General features: G+C 40.5%; 1 protein-coding gene across 2 annotated transcripts in view; it reads left to right on the top strand.

The window, feature by feature from the left end:
• The window catches only part of EDNRA (endothelin receptor type A), a 74,793-nt gene that overhangs the window by 33,335 nt on the left and 20,874 nt on the right, over positions 1-20,584 (top strand). For both annotated transcript variants that reach the window (XM_086346475.1, XM_086346473.1), the window contains exon 3: positions 9,082-9,209. In XM_086346475.1, coding sequence (XP_086202601.1) covers positions 9,082-9,209 — 128 coding nt within the window. The remainder of the gene's footprint in view (positions 1-9,081; positions 9,210-20,584) is intronic.

The raw sequence follows: 20,584 nt of genomic DNA, 5'->3' as shown, positions 1-20,584 counted from the left end.
AAACCCTTGGGTGACTGAGATTCTTGGAGATACTAAGCCCACATCTTGGGTGAACCATCTCCTCTAATGAAATAACCTTCCTGAGTTTGTAATTTTGTTTTAAAAATATTTTTTCCTCTTTTTTATTCTCTCCTTCACCTGGTTATTAACATCTATGTATTTCAGATTTTAAAAAGTGAAGACCTCAGCCAAAACCAAAACACTGAATATTGAATAGTTAAATAGATGGATAGCAGGTAGTAGCAACAACTTCAAGTTTCTGATCTATGTGCAGAGTAGCTGGAGCAGTTCCTCAAAATCCATGTTTACAGGCACTCCCAGTTACGATCTTCGATGAGTCAGGCCCTGTTCTAAGGGGCTCTGATTTCCTACCCACATCAACCATATATGGTGCAGGCTGTCTTTCATCTCTGGTTTTCACTGAGAAACACTTCTATCGCATGAGTCACGTGGGTCCAAGGCCTTCATCTGCTGAGCTGCTGCAGCATGCCGCTTGCAGCTCCCTTAGGGACCATCGCATCTGTTCCTCTTCTGGGTAGACAACTCCTGGTCAGTGGGGCCCTTTGTGCCCGTGGGGTCTGCCACCACCTTGCACCTGGTAGCCGGGATGACCCTCCTTCACAGTCTCACTGGAAAAAGCAGACACAAAGCAGAGACTGATAAGGATAGGCTGTGCAAATAGCTCCCATTGCCAGATACTTACTTCTGCTAAGCACTTTCTCTGGATCATCTCTTCTGTCTCCCACAGTAAACTGGCAAGGTAGCTGACATCACCGTTTCCGTTTTCTAGAGGAGGAAACTGAGACACATGAAGTTAACCAAGGTCATGTGCCAAGGTCATGTGATCTGGAATATAGAGGAGCTGGGATTTGGTCCAACCCAGGAAGTTGAGCCTCAGGGCCCACACTCTTTATAACGCTAAGCCGCCTGCTCTCATTCAAAGGAGTGCTTCTCCATTCCCCCTTACCCTCCACCCCCAGCCCTCATCACAGAGAGCACCCAGCACCAGAGTCGGGAACGTTTATGGAGTTTCTGCTCTGCGTCTGTTGTGCTCTCCAAATTCTAGGGCTGGCCAGGAGGTATGAGAACCCTGTCAAAGGAAAAATCGTAGGAGTAGGGCAGAAGCCATTGGTTTTGCTTTATTGATTTGATTTGATTTCATTTGACTTCTGTGAAAATTCTGCCTCAATCCTGAAGCAATTAAAGCCTCAGGGAAGAGCAAAATTCATTCTCAGTCACGCACAGTGATTTATTTCATTACAACCAATTTGAGATTTGCAACAGCCCGAAAACATGTTCTCATGAAAGGCCTCGGCATCACAGGCTTTATTACCATGCCAGTCTGTAGTGTCAGAAGATGTAGAACATCTTTACTGCTGGTTCGATGATGTACCAACTTCTAGAATACCTCCCAGCCCCAGTCCCAGAAAGGAAAAACCTTAGAACCCTACTTTTTAAAGACTATACCTGGTTCACCATGTCCAACTTCAAGTGACCTGAGTAATCCATGTTGAGGGGAAGAAAACATTTTATTTACTTTGAGGTTCCCAGCTATTACAAACTGTACTCATAAATCTCTCATTCCTCCCTAGGATGGGTGAAGTGGGACGAAGGGAAGGAGGAGAAGCCGCCAGCCTCACTGGACGGGCTGGAAGGGAAATTAGCACAAAGAAAAAGGCATCCCTGGCTTTACTTATCCCATTAATAAGATGTCATGACAATAACAAAGATAATGTTCAAATAGTGGCATTAACATCTGCAATGGATTTTAAAAGGGGGGATAAATTAATTTTTATTATCCTTTTCTTCATGGTCATGAATAATCGGTATGTTTCGGTTTATAATTACAAACTATAGCAGTTCAGAATAACTAACATCTGTGCAGTGTACATTCAGTGTGTGGAGTTCCGGCCCTCCGGATGATTCTGATGGCAGCCAAAGCTTGAGAACAAGTACACTGAAGTAGTGAGTCTCAACCTTGGCTCTACGTTGGCACCACCTGGAAGCTTTAAAAACTCCTGGACATGGAGGAGAGAAAGCGGCGAGTAAAATGGAAGAGAAGGAGGTCACTGAGGGTTGGGGCGAGGGTTGGGGTGACCCACCAAGGGCTCAGACTCATGAGTCAGATAGTGCCGCTCGGCAACTTGGGGTAAAGCCACTGCCAGCAATAATAGTTTATCGTGTTCATTAATTCATTATTTGGGGATGTCAAAACACAAATGAGAACTCCCGACCACCCATGCTCAAGTGCATGTCTTCATCATGTAAAACCAAGTTCAGCAAAACTGCTGACCTTGTGTCCCAACTCAAGAGACTAGGGGGCTTCCCCAGTGGCTCAGCAGTAAAGAATTCACCTGCAATGCAGGAGAAGTGAGTTCAATCCCTGGGTGGGGAAGATCCCCTGAAGAAAGGGCTCAACAACCCACTCCAGTACCCTTGCCTGGAGAATCTCATGGACAGAGGAGTCTGATGGGTTATGGCCCATGGGGTCGCCAAGACTGAAGTGACTAAACACGCCAGAGATTCTGATTTCATTGGCCTAGGACAGGATTTTCAGTCTAAGCACCATTGACATTCTGGGCTAGATAATTGTTCACTGGAGCGCCTGGCCTGTGCATTGGATGTTTGGCGGTATCCTTGGCCTCTGCCCCCAGATGTTAATAGCCTCCCAACAAGCTGTAAAAACCAAAAATATCACAAGATGTTGTCAAATGTCCCCTGAAGGACAAGATCACCCCAGGATGAAGAGCAGTTGTCTAAAGGCATAGCCTAGACACTGGGATTTTTAAAAGCTTCTTCAGTCATTCTGATGTACAGCCAAGACTAAGAACCACTCATCAGGAGGGTTTGTATTAATAAGTGGCTTTGTGTGTGCAATGATGAATAATAGAACAATAAAATTGTGTGTAAAGTAAAAAAAAAATCAACGTGTGTGGAAGACTCAGGCAGTCTGCCCATAAGTAAAGGACAAGGGCTTTAGGGCACAGATTTCACAGCAAGCTTTTGGCACCTTACATTTTTGCTTACCTTCTGGTTGTCAGATATGTTCCAGAAAACTGACATAAACAGGTACCCTGCATTTATCTAAAAGGTCACAATCACATAGAAATTGCTTTGTGCTAAGTATAGTAGTGGCTGGACAGCTTGCTTTGGGACCTACTCATTCTAAAAACAGGGTGCTTATCAGTGGATCATGTGGTACGTGTAGTTAGGTAAATCTGTGTCAATGGGTTAAAAAAAATGCAGCCTGTCAATTGCTTTTTTGATGTATTTCTAATGCAGACATTGTATTTCAAGTGGGTGTACCTTATAGAGGATATTGAGTATTTATAGGACACTTATAAAGGGAAAAAATTACTTCTCTGGAAATAGAGGAAAATAGAAAAAAATCCCAGAGAAGGCAATGGCAACCTTCTCTAGTACTCTTGCCTGGAAATTCCCATGGGCAGAGGAACCTGGTAGGCTGCAATCCATGGGGTCGCTAAGAGTCGTACACGACTGAGCGACTTCACTTTCACTTTTCAAGCACATGCATTGGAGAAGGAAATGGCAACCCACTCCAGTGTTCTTGCCTGGAGAATCCCAGGGACAGTGGAGCCTGGTGGGCTGCCGTCTATGGGGTCGCTCAGAGTCGGACACAACTGAAGCAATTTAGCAGCAGCAGAAAAAAATCTATTGCATTTATTTTTAAAACTTTTTATTTTATATTGGAGTATAGCCAGTTAGCAATGTCATGATAGTTTTAGGTGGACAGCAAAGGGACTCCGCCTTTGGATCCTTTACATGAATATACATGTATCCATTCTCCTCCAGACTCCCCTCCCATTCTCCTCCAGACTCCTCCTCCCCATCCCATCACATAACATTGAGCACTGTTTCCTGCGCTGTATAAGTAGGTTCTTGCTGGTTATCCATTTTAAATATCGTAGTGTGTACGTGTCGATCCCAAACTCCCTAACTATCCCTTCCCCTGTCCTTCCTCTGTGGTCATTTTCTAAGTCTGTGAGTCTCTTTCTGTTTTGTAAATAAATTCGTTTGCATCATTTCTTTTTAGATTTGGCACATAAGGGATTTCATATGATAGTTCTTCTCCATCTCACTTTTTTCACTCCGTATGACAACCTCTAGTTCCGTCCATGTCGTGTAGCCTGTCAATTTCATAATGTTGATTTTGACACCATCCAAATCAGCCACACAAATACAGAACTTCTACACTAATTGTGCTGTTTGCTGCTGCTGCTGCTGCTAAGTCGCTTCAGTAGTGTCCGACTCTGCAACCCCATAGACGGCAGCCCACCAGGCTCCGCCGTCCCTGGGATCCTCCAGGCAAGAACACTGGAGTGGGTTGCCATTTCCTTCTCCAATGCATGAAAGTGAAAAGTGAAAGGGAAGTCGCTCAGTCATGTCTGACTCTTAGCGTTAGTAGTGCTTTAATTTTCAGGTGGAGATCAGGACTTTAACTACTTTTTGACTGAAGAAAATTCCCCTGTACTAGAACCACACCAGGGTTCCTAAAACGAAATCCATACTCGGCAGATTGCCCTCTGCTGCCTCAGTGGCCCTGGACTATTCCTCTGCGCCCACCTGAGTGCTCGGTTGGACCACAGGACGGGCGTCCTCTCAGGCGCTGCGCTGTGCCTCTCATCCAGCTGCACGGTCTCAGCGCAAGGGGAGGGCTCCCCAGGCAGAATCTGGCAGCTCCTCGCCGCTGCGGACTTTTCAGCAGAGCGCTGATCTCCCGCCTCCTCCAACAACTAGTTGAAACAGCGCCTTGTTTGTTTCCACATAAAGAGTGGAAATATGACTTCCGAATACTGTTAAACAACGTTTAAATTGTAAACTATAAGATGATTGCGTTTTCTGAGGCAAAGTGGTACTGTCAGATTTCAAAATGTGAAAGTTATTTTCCTGAATTAGTGAACTGAAATCATTCATTACTTCAACACCTACAGGGTACTAGGTACCCTGTGATGCTCCTGGAAGTTATAAATATGAGGGTTACATAAAAGCACAGACCCTTTTATGCAAAAATAAGCTATGACTGCTCCAAGGTGCCAGATTAACCCTTGAACCAATCAGACTTGTTAATTTGTCAGACTGGTTTGGTTTCTCTTTCATTAAATTGTTCATAACTTGTTAATGGTAATGAAATCAACTAGTTCTTTTACCATGGTCTGTTTATCCTAAGCAGTTCTTTATCTTTTCCTAGTCTAGTCTAAATTGTTTTCCTCAACGTGCTTTTAAAAATCAAAACCTTTTAATTAAGTAATAGAACCAGTTCTCAGAAATCTGCTGTAGGAAAAAAAGATCATAATAGACTGCTGAAAGGTATTATTTCCATATGCTCTCATTTTTTTTCTTAAATGGCACATCTTTTATGTACAGAGGGAGTTTTCTGGAAGAAAACACACTTTATAATTAACTATGATTGCCTTTGGGCAGAGAATTTAGAGTTCTTGAATAGAAGGGTGACTTCCTTTTCATTATATAAGTTTTTATACAGCTTAACTTTTGCAATTTTAAATACTGTATTTTCCATTTTATATGCTAGTAAATAACAGAAAGTGTGCATTTCCAGTAACCTTTCTTAAGCTCCAAAATGACTCCTCTAAATAAGAGAAAAATAGGTGAGCTACACTCTATGTCTCTTTGCCTTCCTTTTGTATATGTTTTCTTGCTAAGGCAGAGCGGTCTGAAAGGAGTCTTTGAGTATAAAATACTCCAACATTGGTTCCATGAAAGAGGTTAACAGGCAGATCCTACTTGAGGTTGAATAGGTAAGGTCATGACAACCCACTCCAGGATTCTTGCCTGGAGACTCCCATGGACAGAGGAGCCTGGTGGGCTACAATCCGTAGGGTCAGACACGACTGAAGCAACTCAGCATAGCACAGTACAGTTAATCAAGGCCTGCTTAAGAAAGCTGCTTTAACCAGAAAGAGAAGTTGCCGGCAGGCAGGGACCTAATTTCCTGTTGGCATCATTACAATAGTCACTGTCCATACATCCCTTGAGAATAAAGTGTGGATGTACATCAGGGGTGTCTACACTGTGATTGGACCTAAAATTTTTTTCCAATGATTTCTTTCATTCACCTCTGTCTATAATTTCCAAGAAGAATCAATGCTGGCAAAGAAAAAACAAAAAGAACAAAAATAACCAAACACTCATTTGTGTCAATGAAAAACAGTTCTGTGATCTGTTTAGTGCCCATCAATGGTGGCTCAGCAGTAAAGAATCCACTTTACTGCTTTACTTGCAATGTGGGAGATGCAGGTTCAATCCCTGGGTCAGGAAGGTCCCCTGAAGAAGGAAATGGCAACCCACTCCTGTGTTCTTGCCTGAAGAATCCCATGGACAGAGGAGCCTGGAGGGCTACAGTCCATGGGGTCACAGAAGAGTCAGACACAACTTAACGACTAAATAGTAACAGTTCTATGGTGTTAGAGAAGACTCTTGAGAGTCCCTTGGGCTGCAAGGAGATCCAACCAGTCCATCCTAAAGGAGATCAGTCCTGGGTGTTCATCGGAAGGACTGATGCTGAAGCTGAAACTCCAAAACTTTGGCCACCTGATGTGAAGAGCTGACTCATTAGAAAAGACCCTGATGCTGGGAAAGATTGAGGGCAGGAGGAGAAGGGGACGACAGAGGATGAGATGGTTGGATGGCATCACCGACTCAATGGACATGGGTTTGGGTGAACTCTGGGAGTTGGTGATGGACAGGGAGGCCTGGTGTGCTGTGGTTTATGGGGTCGCAAAGGGTCGGACACAACTGAGCGACTGAACTGAACTGATATCTTCCTCTTGAGCTCTTCCTTTCCTCCTAACCCTAATTAAGAGTTTAAGTAAGCATTGCTGTTGTCTCGTGTTGTTGTTGTGCTCAGTGTGTCTGACTGTTCGCAACCCTATGGACTGTAGCCCTCCAGGCTCTTCAGCCCATAGAATTTTCCAGGCAAGAGTACTGGAGTGGGTAGCCATTCCCTTCTCCTGGGGAATCTTCCCAACCCAGGGATCAAACCCAACTCTCCTATGTCTCTTGCATTGGCAGGCAGATTCTTTACCATCAGCCCCACCTGGGAAGCTCAAAATCTTTTTCAGTTGAGACTGGAAGAGCCTGAAACCATGCGCTGTGGGGTTTTCCAGATCATTTTCCTTAGCCCTTGTTACTTAGACTTTCACAGGATTTCAGAGTCTCCCTTGTTAAAGCCAGAAACATCCTTTTCTCTTGTTGTTGGATGTATGAATTGGAAAATTTGTTCACATGGATTTCAGGATCCTCTGTCTCCAGGAATGAACCCACCATCCAACCATAACAGTTCAACTGTTTCAAACCTTATCCTATAACAATTCCTACATGTTTAATTTAAATTTATTTATTTTAACTGAAATAAGCCAGAAAGAAATACACCAATACAGTATACTAATGCATATATATGGAATTTAGAAAGATGGTAACAATAACCCTACATGTTTAAATTACATCTCTCTAGTCTTTACTGGAGAATTACTGTTGTGGAACAAAATACTAAATTCTCATCCTATAAAAATTAATTTTCAGGTCTTCTTTTTAGGGGGTGATTCATCCCAGAAATAAGGTTTTGTGTCTTTACTTGCATCAGGCCCTAATAACTAGCAATCAGCAATGGTATAATTATTTTTTAGCTTCATGAGAACTGAAAGTGTTTAGGGAAGTGTTTCTGTGAAGAGTTCACTCGTTGTCCTTGGACAAGAGTTTATATGGAAATTCTAAGAAGACACCAAGCAAAACCAGTAAGAATGAGAGGGAAAAAATCCCTGAGACAGGACTGAAGGAAAAGGGCTTTCAGAAAACAATACAGAAAAAGGGGGGAAATATGTTTAAAAGTCATACAGGGTCTTAGCCATAAAGAATATAATTACAGAGAGAGCCCTATGTTATTAAATTTTCAAAATGCATACGTTCTGATTCTGTATTTCTGGAGTGACAGTTTCCCAGCCTCTTTCCATGGACTCATATCAATGATGACACCAGCCATGAAATTAATCCTCAATATTTTAGACATGGTAGAACAACATTGGAAGGTCAACTTAGAGTTAGTGTGGCAATGGGTGCTTTGAAAAAAAAGAAAATTTTGTCAAATTAGCATGGTATTATTTCCTATTGAGTAGAGTAAGTTTAAGTTCTGAGTCACTAAGCAAACATTAGAAAGGAAATCAATGCCATTTTTACTCTTGAAAAGACATCATATATTCAGTGGGGACTTCCTCCCTCTATTTACATAGCTACGCTGTTATTTAAGCCCATGCTTCTAGTACAATACCTAAGTAGATGAATACCAGCAACTCACAGAGGACTTGTGTTCTTGCTACTTATCACAGCCACTAGAGGGTCATCACTTTCTTCTTAGAATTTCAAAGACTTCAATTTGTCAACATGGAAGAATAGACATTCCTGCAAGCGCTACAAACAGGTCACAGTAACCACATTTTCCCATGTGATAAAGAGAAATCTGAGCCTAAACAAACATCACTGGTGTCATCCCTGCTAAAGCAAGGCAGCCTGTTAAGCACGGAGGAAAGCGTGAGTTCCAAGTGATTTTAGGTGTTAGCCAGTTGACAAAGCTAGTATATCCTAAACCACTTCATTTTCCCAGTATTCTCCATAACATCTTGTTCAGAAATTTGGCTGCTTGTCAGGAGTGAATATAATCTTCCAATGCCACTGGTTGAAAATGACTCATTTAACTCATGACTTTGTAAGAACTGATCAAAGATGACTTCCTGCTTCTTGGTTAAACTGTCATCCAAACCCCCAACTTTTGCTCCTCTGAAAAGTGGGCCACATGACCACTTCCTATAAGATCAAAGATTTATCTCTTGTTATTATATTTATCATTCTCCGCATCTTTCAGGGTTAGAAAAACTTGCTGAAGCATTAAAATATGAAAAGATAATGACGATGATAATCTCCTGCTATCACTCCAACTGAAAAGCATCACCAATGATAAAATTTAGAAGTTCAGAAGTGTGATTAGAAATGTGTGTCCAAGTGTTCCGTGCTGGCTCTGCCATTTGTCTTACACGCTTTTCCCTTTTTCAGCTGCTGGCTGGGCGCTGGCCTTTTGAACAAAATGACTTTGGCGTTTTCCTCTGCAAGTTGTTCCCCTTTTTGCAGAAGTCCTCAGTGGGGATCACCGTCCTTAATCTCTGCGCCCTAAGCGTTGACAGGTAATGTGGCTCTTTCTCCTCACTCTTTTGTTGGGTTTAGAACAGTATTTTTCTCAGAAAGAAGAGAACTCAAGGAGTTTTGAGAGCAGATGCCCAGGACAGTGGTTCATTGGTTCCCAGGAATTAAACTATTATCAATCTTGCTGTACTGTTCAGAATTATTTTCCACAGTTGCTGATTACTAGCCATCTTTGGTTTAGGCAAACTTGCATCTAGACCATTTTGCCAACTATATCCATTTGACATCCTTATGGCGATGAGCTATCAAGGAAGCCCAAGGAATATGTTAGATGGAATGAACTTTGGAAAAGGAAATTCTAGGACATCCAAACTCTATATTTTCAGTGGTAGATTTCTCACTGGAAACAAAAAGAAGATATGGCTCAATTATATTTCTAAAGCTTGATTCCTTGAACTGAATAATGAGTACTCAGAATTATATTCTAATCTATGCTTGAAAGTCTTCCTAAAAAGAAAACAATAGAAGTGCCTTTTCATCCAGCTCTGAAAAACCCATCAAGTGTCTCAAAGTCTTTCCAGAATTCTTCTCAAACATGGATGTCAAGACTTCTTTAAAGAGGTCTTTCTAAATTCCATGAATTTCTAGAAGGTATTTTATATGTCTTCTAATTTTCATAGTGGGAATTTTATAAAAAAATGAAATTAGGAACTCTGGTGCTCTTTTATATTGAATACAGCCCTTTGAGGGCTTCCCAGGTAGCAACCTGACTGCCAATGCAGGAGACATAAGAAATATAGGTTCAATCCCTGGAGCAGGAAGATCCCTTGGAGGAGGACATGGCAACCCACTCCGATATTCTTGCCTGGAGAATCCCATGGACAGAGGCGCCTGACAAGCTATGGTCCATAGAGTCACAAAGAGTTGGACATGACTGAAGCAACTTAGCATGCACGCATAATCCTTAGCAAACGCTGTTTAATGGCCTACTTAAGTGGTTTACCTACAATTTAGAAGAGGTCTTCATTTTTCCTTTCACACTTTAACAATCACTTTATCAGAGCACCCAAGTCCCATCAACATAGAAATAAAAGGCCCACTTTCTTAAAGAACAGTGTAAGTGTTTACGGATATTCTGTTATTTATCATTTACAATTAATTTTCAGGACCAAAACTTTTATTGTTAAACCATAAAGATATTCATTCCATTGGTAGTAGAAAACTATAATGATATCCTTATTATAAATGTATGGTTATAGTAATTGTGAAACACTAAACAAAATGTTTAGTGGTATTATTAAAAATAAATTTATTGCTGAAATCAAAACAAAGAACATTTCATTAGCATTTAAGTTGCAGTAAGGTATTGACAAAAATGATAAACACAGCAATGGTAAAAACAAAGATCATAAATAAAATCATGAATAATTAGGATTCACAGTGATTCTCAGGAAAACCTGAGGTCTACATAGGTTTCTTCTGCATCACATCAAATGTTAAAGGCTGTTGCATACAAATATTTACATACCATAAGTAGCCACTGTATCACTTCAACTTAACGAATAACTGTTACTTGTGACGATGTCTCAAAATATGAGCAAATAATCTGGATTTTATTCACTAGTGAATTCTCACTCTGCTGTTCCCACTCCTAGCACCCCAATAACATCATTTTTAGATAATACAGTACTTATGAGATGTAAAATAATCATGACAATTTTTTAAAAAATTGTGTTTCCTATATGCAAATTCTTCCTACATCATATTCTTAAGTGTTATAAAACTACAATTGTGAAACAATGTGGTATACACCCATAAATACATTGACAAGTCAATGGGGGAAACAGAAACAGGTTTCAAAGTGTACAAGAATATAATATAGGCTGAAGTCACTTGAATTGTAACAAGAAAAGGGAAGATTCATCAACAAACAGTGCTATGTACCATCTGGGGGAAAAACATGTTAAAGGCTTATCTTGTGCTACATATCAATAATATTAGTTGCAATGACTCAGCTCAGTTCAGTCGCTCAGTCACGTCCAACTCTTTGCGACCCCATGGACTGCAGCACACAAGCCCTCCCTGTCCATCACCAGCTCCCGGAGTTTACTCAAACTCATGTTCACTGAGTCAGTGATGCCATCCAACCATCTCATCATCTGTCATCCCCTTCTCCTCCTGCCCTCAATCTTTCCCAGCATCATGGTCTTTTCAAATGAGTCAGCTGTTTGCATCAGGTGGCCAAAATATTGGAGTTTCAGCTTCAACATCAGTCCTTTCAATGAACACTCAGGACTGATCTCCTTTAGGATGGATTGGTTGAATCTCCGTGCAGTCCAAGGGACTCTCAAGAGTCTTCTCCAATACCACAGTTCAAAAGCATCAATTCTTCGATGCTCAGCTTTCTTCACAGTCCAACTCTCACATCCATACATGACCACTGGAAAAACTATAGCCTTGACTAGACGTACCTTTGTCGGCAAAGTAATGTCTCTGCTTTTTAATAGGCTGTCTAGGTTGGTCATAACTTTCCTTCTAAGGAGTAAGTGTCTTTTTATTTCATGGCTGCAATCACCATCTGCAGTGATTTTGGAGCCCAAAAAAATAAAGTCTGCCACTAATTCCACTGTTTCTCCATCTATTTGCCATGAAGTGATGAGACTGGATGCCATGATCTTAGTTTTCTGAATGTTGAGCTTTAAGCCAGCTTTTTCACTCTCCTCTTTCTCTTTCATCAAGAGGCTCTTTAGTTCTTCTTCACTTTCTGCCATAGAGTAGTGTCATCTGCATATCTGAGGTTAGTGATATTTCTCCCAGCAATCTTGATTCCAGCTTGTGCTTCTTCCAGCCCAGTGTTTCTCGTGATGTATTCTGCATATAAGTTAAATAAGCAGGGTGACAATATACAGCCTTGACGTACTCCTTTTCCTATTTGGAACCAGTCTGTTGTTACAATTATTACCATTTGTTAAGTATTAGTGTGTACCAGGCCCTGTTAAAAATACTTCCCAGAAATTATTTTATTTAATGCTTATCACGGATTTCTTTGGAAGGAATGATGCTAAAGCTGAAACTCCAGTACTTTGGCCACCTCATGCGAAGAGTTGACTCATTGGAAAAAGACTCTGATGCTGGGAGGGATTGGGGGCAGGAGGAGAAGGGGACGACAGAGGATGAGATGGCTGGATGACATCACTGACTTGATGGACGTGAGTCTGAGTGAACTCCGGGAGTTGATGATGGACAGAGAGGCCTGGCGTGCTGGGGTTCGTGGGGTCACAAAGAGACACGACTGAGCGACTGAACTGAACTGAACTGAACACCTGTGATGGTGCTATAGTTATCCCCATTTTACAGGTGAGGAAGCTGAAGTTGAAAGAGCTTAATCAAGGTCACTCATCTACTAAGTTTTGGAGCCAGTCATCAAATAAAAGTAGTGTGTGTTCTTAAACACTATGTTTAAGCATGCAGAAACTCAAACCATCAGGCAGTAGAAGAAAATAAACCAGCATCTTTTTGGTTTCTAGAAAAGGAAGACTTTTTAAACCTAAAAAGGATGTTAGAAAATCTGAGTAAAACTATAAATGCATTTTAGGACATAAAATTTTAAAAGAAGATCACACATTCATAAAATTAAAAACCAAATAAAGCAATAATCTGGGGAATATACTTGCAGCAAAACTGCATGTTAATATTCTTGGTATTTAAAGAATCCATACAATTGGTAGTTAAAATCGTAATACTTTCATATTAAAAGGTATGAGTATAAAAATCACCAAAGAAAAAATCAAATTTAAGAGAAATTCTCGTTAAAAAGCATACTTCTCTGGTAATGATGGAAACTTGAACAGGCCCTCCAGAAAGTAAAGTCCTACAAGTGCTTTTGTGTTCTTTTTTTTAATTTATTTATTTATTGACTCTGCTAGGTCTTTGTTGCTGTGTGCAGGCTTCTCTTACTGCTGAGGACAGGCCCTAGGGCACTCCAACTTCCGTAGTTGCAATTCCCAGGCTCTAGAGCACAGGCTCAATAGTTGTGGCTCACAGGCTTAGTTGCTGCTAATGGATTCTCATCCACTGAGCCATTAGGGAAATCCTGCTTTTGCCTTCTGACCCAATAATTACAATTTTTAGAATAAATCCTATGGAAATGATCCAAAATTTGAACAAAGAAATTAGGTACATAAATGAGCCAATTTACAGAAAATGTTGAAAGCAACATTTTAGGGAAAAGGATAGGGATGTTAAATGCAATTTAAATGTGTAGGTTTATGAATATAAAATTCCTTGAAAGTAATATGATCAGTATTATTAGTAGTTATGTCAGGGGATAGAATAGTGGGTTTTCATCATATTATTAGTAGTTGTTCTATTAATACAAGCAGAAAAAAGTTCTGAAAGTTTATTGAGTTTTATTATCTGTGACCAGTTTTCCTTATTTACTTCACGCTATTCTTTACATTTAGTTTTTCTCATTTGCCCAGCTCATTCCTATGACTTTTATTTTATATTAACACTAATTTCCTATGACTCTAGCTCTAAAACACAAATGTATATAGGCCTTGTGTGGAGAAATACATGTACATACTCAGCTCAGAGGTATTTCCACACCTACACTTGCCTTTACAAAAGCACCATCAAATTTGGGAAAATAGCATTTTATTTTAAAACTTACTTTTTATTTAGAAAATTTCCCAAACTTTATGTTAAAAACTAGCATGATAACAAGTTCTGGGAAAGAGCCACTCAGTGTTCTAAGAAAACTGCACCTCTGAGGAAACATCTAACCAAATCCAGAAAAGAGCAGCCTATGACCCAAGAATGAGAAACAGGAGAAAGAAGGCAAGGAAGATGCTTGGCTTCTATAAATAGTAAAACCTTTTTAAGGCAGCTGGGCATAGTCCTCTGAGAAGAGAGGCATTGATGAAAAGAGAGACCAAGGAGAGGAAAATAATTTGCTTGGTTTGATAAGAAATAGAGGCAACTTTTCATCTCTACAGTATATTTTCATGTTACAAAATTTACAATATGTGCTCTAAATAGTGTTATGTGCTATAGTTTAGTGGTCCCTTTTACGGTTCATATGAATCTTAATATAGAAAATATACGTTTTTTTTCTTGGGACTTCCTTGGAAGTTGGGTTCAATTCCTGCTCAGGGAACTAAGATCCCACATGCCATGAGTCACAGCCAAAAAAAAGAAAAGTATAAAAAATTAATTTTTTTCTTGATTGAAAAATATTTTAGGGCACTTATTCCTCAGTGATATACTATATCATGAATTATCCCTACATTGAGAAGCGTAAGTCATCATTTAGTTCAACAGAACAACTGGAGAGAAGAGTATGAGGTACAGACGTGAAGAATCAGGCCTGGCTGCTGTTCTTTAGAGTATCAATGGGTGTGAACATGTGGACAAGGGAACCAGGAAGAATGAAATGCACAAGGGAGATAGTCGTGCAATGGGATCCCCAAAAGTCCCAAGTCATCAAAAACTTCCAGTTTCTTCCTTATTTCATCTTGTTCTGCCTTCTCTCAGGGGACAATATTGCTTCAGCATCCCCAGTATAGACTCTACCTGTAAAAAAGAAAAATACCCTACCTGTAGATAGAAGGAAGAAGGGAGCTGGGAGGAGATGATGGGGGGAGGAAATGGAAGGACTGGGTCATAGACTCCTAGTTCTGGTAGAGGTTCACCTCAGCCACACCCTTTCCTCTCCTATCTCATGCAGGGAGAAAAATTAACTCAATGGTTCAATCACAAGTTATCAGTTATGTATCAAATAAAATGTCCTTGGTTTGAAAAAAAAGAAAGAATACCAAGCATCTGTTTCATTAAGACTTGCTCTTAGTTGTTTGTTTTTTATTTTATTTGTTTGGCTTCATCAGATCTTATTTGCAACATGGGGGATCTTTAGTTTCAGCATGGGAACATTTGACTGTGGCATGTGGGATTCAACTCCCCGACCAGGGTCCAATCGGGACCCCCTGCACTGGGAGCATGGTGTCTTAGCCACTGGATCACCAGGGAAGTCCCTAGTCTCAGTTTTAGATCAAAGAGATGAACCATTTTAAAATTCCACTTTCTCAAAAATCTGCCTTAATCCAGGTTTTTCCCTGGTAATCAATTCACCATCCTGTGTTCCCTCAGTCCTTTCTTTATAAATTGTTGCATTTCCCTTGGTACTGACTCATCTTTGAGATCTGTATGGAAGGAATCTTTTTTGACATTTCTATGTCAAAAGCTTTCACACTGTAAAATGAATCATTCACAGTTCATTCCTGAAAATTAGATACCATTTGCTTTGCATCTTGATTTGGTTGCATTATATTCTACTAAAAATAAGAAAATTTCTTCCTTTAAAAAAAAAAAAAAAGCAAGGAGTAAAAAGAGGGAAATTGGATTCTGTTATGAAACAATTTGCAATTTAGGAATCTCTGCTTTCCTTTTATGAGCTGAATCAAATTATGGCCCAGGAAGAGTCTGTGATTTTTTTTTTTTTTTTTATATGTTGCTTTTGAGGGAAAATAACGGGAGTAACTGGGCTCAGTAGTAAAGAATCCACCTGACAAAGCAGATGTGGGTTTGATCCCTGAGTCAGGAAGATCCCCTGGAGAAGGAAACAGCAATCCACTCCAAGGTACTTGCCGGGATAATCCCACGAACAGAGGAGCCTGGAGAGCTACAGTCCACAGAGTTGCGAGGAGTTGGACACAATTTATCAACTAAACAACAATTCATCCAAGCTCTATACGATTTATTACTTCATTGATTACTTAGTGAATACTAATACCGTAGGGTCAAAAAAAAAAAAAGGCCTACTTTTCTTAGTCTAGGTGTTTGGTTACCTTTCTCAGTCTAGGTGTTTGGTTTTGGTTTTTTTTTTTTAATATTTATTTACTTATTTGGCTGCCCAGGTCTTGGTTGCTGCATGTGGGGTGGATGGGGGATCAAAACCGGGCCCCTTGCATTTGGAGCGCAGAGCCTCAGCTACTGGACCACCAGGGAAGCCCCCTCCCTAGAGGTTTTTTTAATCTAAATAAGGTAAACAAAACAGAAAAAGCTTATCACTTATACCAGCCATTACCAATAATTTGAATAAGTATTCTCACATGCTTTAAGTGGCAAGCACTCTATGTTTTAGGGAAAAAAACTGTTTTAGGGAAAAAAGGAGGGGCTGGGATTGGAAAGAGGAATTAAATGCTATTCTTTGTAAGGTTAACCGTCATGTTTAAAGTGGGAAATGATGGGGGTCAGACCAGTAAAGAGGTCTGGTTACAGCTCCAAACTGTAGTTAAAAGCTGCCTGGGAAAGGAAGCTATAAAAAGATAAAACTCCTTTAACAGCTACTCCAGATGATGTGTAATTAGATACCTGGGAAAGTTGCAAGGATCCATTAATAAGGAAACTTTGATTTGCGTCACTTCCTCATCCCTCATTTCAAGTAGTTACTCGGTGGTTTCTGTGATAGTCTCAAAGATTGACCATAACTCAAGAAGCATGGAAGTGATTTTCTAAAACACTTCATTTTTACTTAGACTTGGTCTTGGTTTCTCTTTTTTTCTCCTGTGTTTTGATTTTTCTTTCACCTTGCATGTAATGGGTTTTCGTTGTGGCTCCTAGGAAGTGGTAAAGAATCCACCTACCAATGCAGGAGATGTAGGTTTGATTCTTGGGTCAAGAATGTCTCCTGGAGAAGGAAATGGCAACCCGCTCTAGTATTCTCGCCTGGGAAATCCCATGGACAGAGGAGCCTGGCCGGCTACAGTTCATAGGGTTGCAAAGAGTTGAACGCAACTTAGGGACTAAATGACGAAAGCGTAAAAAGTGTGTGTCGTGCAACTCAGGATCTCATTTTGGAGTCTGTTCCCCACTGCAAAGTTTTTCACTCTTTTAATTCTCTTGTCAAGATCAGGTGACTGGTTAATCTTGCTGCCTCATTTTTCTTTAGTAAGAAACTACCCCCAAATTGAGTAGTTTAGAACAATCATTGTTTTCTTACAGTCTGACCATGTTGTGGGGCAGAAATTGGGGCGGTTCTTCCACTCCTTGTTACTCTGACTGGGGTCTCCTGGTGGCTTTCAGGTGGCTCCTGAGCTTGTTTCATGGTTCCAAGACTCACATGACTGGCCCTTTGATAGGAACAACTAGACATGGGAGATTAGTGGAGCACGTCTCCCTCTCCACGAGCCCAGGGCTGCTGAACACTGCTCCAGCCAGCTCGGAGCTCCAGGGTAGAACCTGCTGCTCAGAGGAGAGGACAGGTGTGAAACTGAAAAAGCATGATTCCAGCAAAGCAGCCACAGGCCAGCCCAGATGACACACCCAACCAAAGAAGTGTCCAAATATCTGCAGCTAGATTCCACATGTATTCATTCAGTTCAGTTCAGTTCAGTTCAGTCATTCAGTCATGTCCGACTCTTTGCAATCCCATGAACCACAGCACGCCAGGCCTCCCTGTCCATCACCAACTCCCAGAGTTCACTCAGACTCACCTCCACCAAGTCGGTGATGCCATCCAGCCATCTCATCCTCTGTCGTCCCCTTCTCCTCCTGCCCCCAATCCCTCCCAGCATCAGAGTCTTTTCCAATGAGTCAACTCTTTGCATGAGGTGGCCAAAGTACTGGAGTTTCAGCTTTAGCATCATTCCTTCCAAAGAACACCCAGGACTGATCTCCTAAAGGAATGGACAGGTTGGATCTCCTTGCAGTCCAAGGGACTCTCAAGAGTCTTCTCCAACACCACAGTTTAAAAGCATCAATTCTTCGGCGCTCAGCTTTCTTCACAGTCCAACTCTCACATCCATACATGAGCACAGGAAAAACCATAGCCTTGACTAGACAGACCTTTGTTGGCAAAGTAATGTCTCTGCTTTTTAATATGTTATCTAAGTAGTTTAAATGATACTAAAGCCATAAGAATAGATGAGATTACTAGGAGAGAGAAGTTAGATAGAAAGGGGGTCCAAGGGCTGCAGAGAAATCCAGTACTAAGAATTTGAGGCATGGGCATGGTCCAGCCAAGGAGATGAGATGAAGTGACCAATCCCATTAGCAAGAGGAAAACCAGCAGAAGATGGTCTAAACCAAGTGAAGAAAGCATTTCAAAGAGGAGGAATTATTTCCAGAATATTATTTGTTTGCAATTGGCTCCACACTTGCAGATTTTCAATGACAGTGTCATATATCATATATATACACACCAACTAGATTGAAGGCCATTTATAGTCACACCTAATAAGAACATATTATGTGTTATGTGTTATGTTTTTCTCTCCAGAGAGAAATCATTTTTGGAACATTCAGTATTTCTTATTCTCCACATCTTTCTCCGCCTCTGTCATCACAAATGATTATTTGTAATTGCTTTTGTTTTCTCAAGAAACAAGATCAGTGTGATTAAAAATGGAAAACATTCTAATTCTTTGTCCTGAGGGTTAAGGAAGGAGCAGACTGATTATGAATCATTTGCTCAACTAGATATGAAAAATTACTTCTACTTATTTTTAAATGTTGAATTTACATTGGATTATAGATATGTAATATTCTGGCAACTCATTGGCACGTTACAGAATGAAGCTGCTCTGTGAATATATTCATCATTAGAACATATAGACCACATTTTCTTACTAAACCACCTTCTGTCTCCAATCCTGCCTAAGAAATCTGGCTTTCTGGCTCTCTTAAAAGATAAAGTGTTTTATTTACATCACCTTTCCTGATAAGAAAAAGGGAGAAGAAATAGATAAAATTTATCAGCAGCCTCAAGATATAGACATCCCGTCTCCATTCCTTTGAGCTTTTACTGGACATCAGCCTGCCAGTCTAATAAGGCAGCGAAGTCAACAGAAGTAGAAAGCAAAATATATTGCAGTCTTTATTCCACTGGTAATAACCATAAATTTTAAAATGCAATGTTGGCTATATCGTAAAAGGATTTTCTTGGTCTGTTTGCATAGCTGTATTTTATCCCATTCTGGACTAGTCTGGACTTTTTCAGAGATTCTCATTGTACACCAATCTTATTTACCCTAAAAATCTTTTGCAAAACATTTCTCCATCAAATTGAGCTATATATATGCCAAGTGGAATCATTGTGTGTACCAAACTATAGGTTCTAACCTACAGTGAAGAACGAGGTAGTGTAATTCCTAGGAGTTGTGTTTTCACACATGTACTTTTTAGATGCAGTGGGACAGAACACTAACTGTAAGTGATCAAGGGCTCATTTCAGTGGCGATGGGTATCTTGTATCTTGCCTTGGTATTGCTGACTGTCGTTCCCGTCGAGTTGCCTGGCCTGCAAACCCACGTGCACCTGTCTCCAGTGCCTTGGTCTATTTTACGGCCTTCTTCTGGCACTCTCTAATGAAAGCTATAAAAAGAAAATGTTTCCTTTCCATTACAACAGCAGCAAAAATTTCGAGAATGAAGCCACAAAAGTACTGCACCACATCCCAGGTCCTTCCTTAACTGTAAATCAGAGAGCAGTTAACACCAGACCATCACATCAGGTCAAAGAGCACAGTTTCTGAAACCAAATGTTCTTTAGACTTAACATTTAAACGTGGTTATTATGATAAAATATTAAGGTAAGAAGTAAGGCGAACACAATTTCTTAATGCCAGTTGGTGTTTTGATTGGCAAAATTGTTCAATTACATTTATATCCTGCACTTCTGGATGAACCATCTTTTTTATATTAAACTATAAACCCTAAAGATTGGGAACCAAGGTATATTTAGTTCAGTTTTACATAGTCTGGCACCAGGCCACATGGGAGAGCTAGAGTTATTCTTTTACATTTTTAAGTATTATGATTTTGTTATTGTTCAGTTGCTCAACCATGTCCAACTCTTTGCAACTCCATGGATGCCAGGCTTACCTGTCCTTCACCATCTCCCAGAGTTTGCTCAAACTCATGTCCATTGAGTCAGCCATCCAACCATCTTGTCCTCTTTCGTCCCCTTCTCCTCCTGCCTTCAATCTTTCCCAGCATCAAGGTCTTTTCTAATGAGTCAGCTCTTCGCATCAGGTGGCCAAAGTATTGAGCTTCAGTTTCAGCATCAGTCCTTCTAATGAAAATCAGGATTGATTTCCTTTAGGATTGACTGGTTGGATCTCCCTGCAGTCCAAGGGACTCTCAAGAGTCTTCTCCAGCACCACCGTTCAAAAACATCAATTCTTCGGTGCTCAGTCCACTTTATGGTTCAACGCTCACATCCATACATGACTACTGGAAAAACATAGCTTTCACTATATGGACCTTTGTCAGCAAAATAATGTCTCTGATTTTTAATACACTGTCTGGGTTTGTCATAGCTTTTCTTCCTAGGAGCAAGCATCTTTTAATTTTGTGGCTGCAGTCACCATCTGCAGTGATTTTGGAGCCCAAGAAAATAAAGTCTGTCACTGTTTCCA

Source organism: Bos grunniens, chromosome 17 (genome assembly GCF_055505025.1).
Source record: "Bos grunniens cultivar Pamir isolate PY7600 chromosome 17, Bosgru_T2T1.0, whole genome shotgun sequence".
NCBI lineage: Eukaryota > Metazoa > Chordata > Mammalia > Artiodactyla > Bovidae > Bos > Bos grunniens.
Note: the sequence above shows the minus strand (reverse complement) of the source record. Positions and strands in the feature narration are given on the sequence as shown.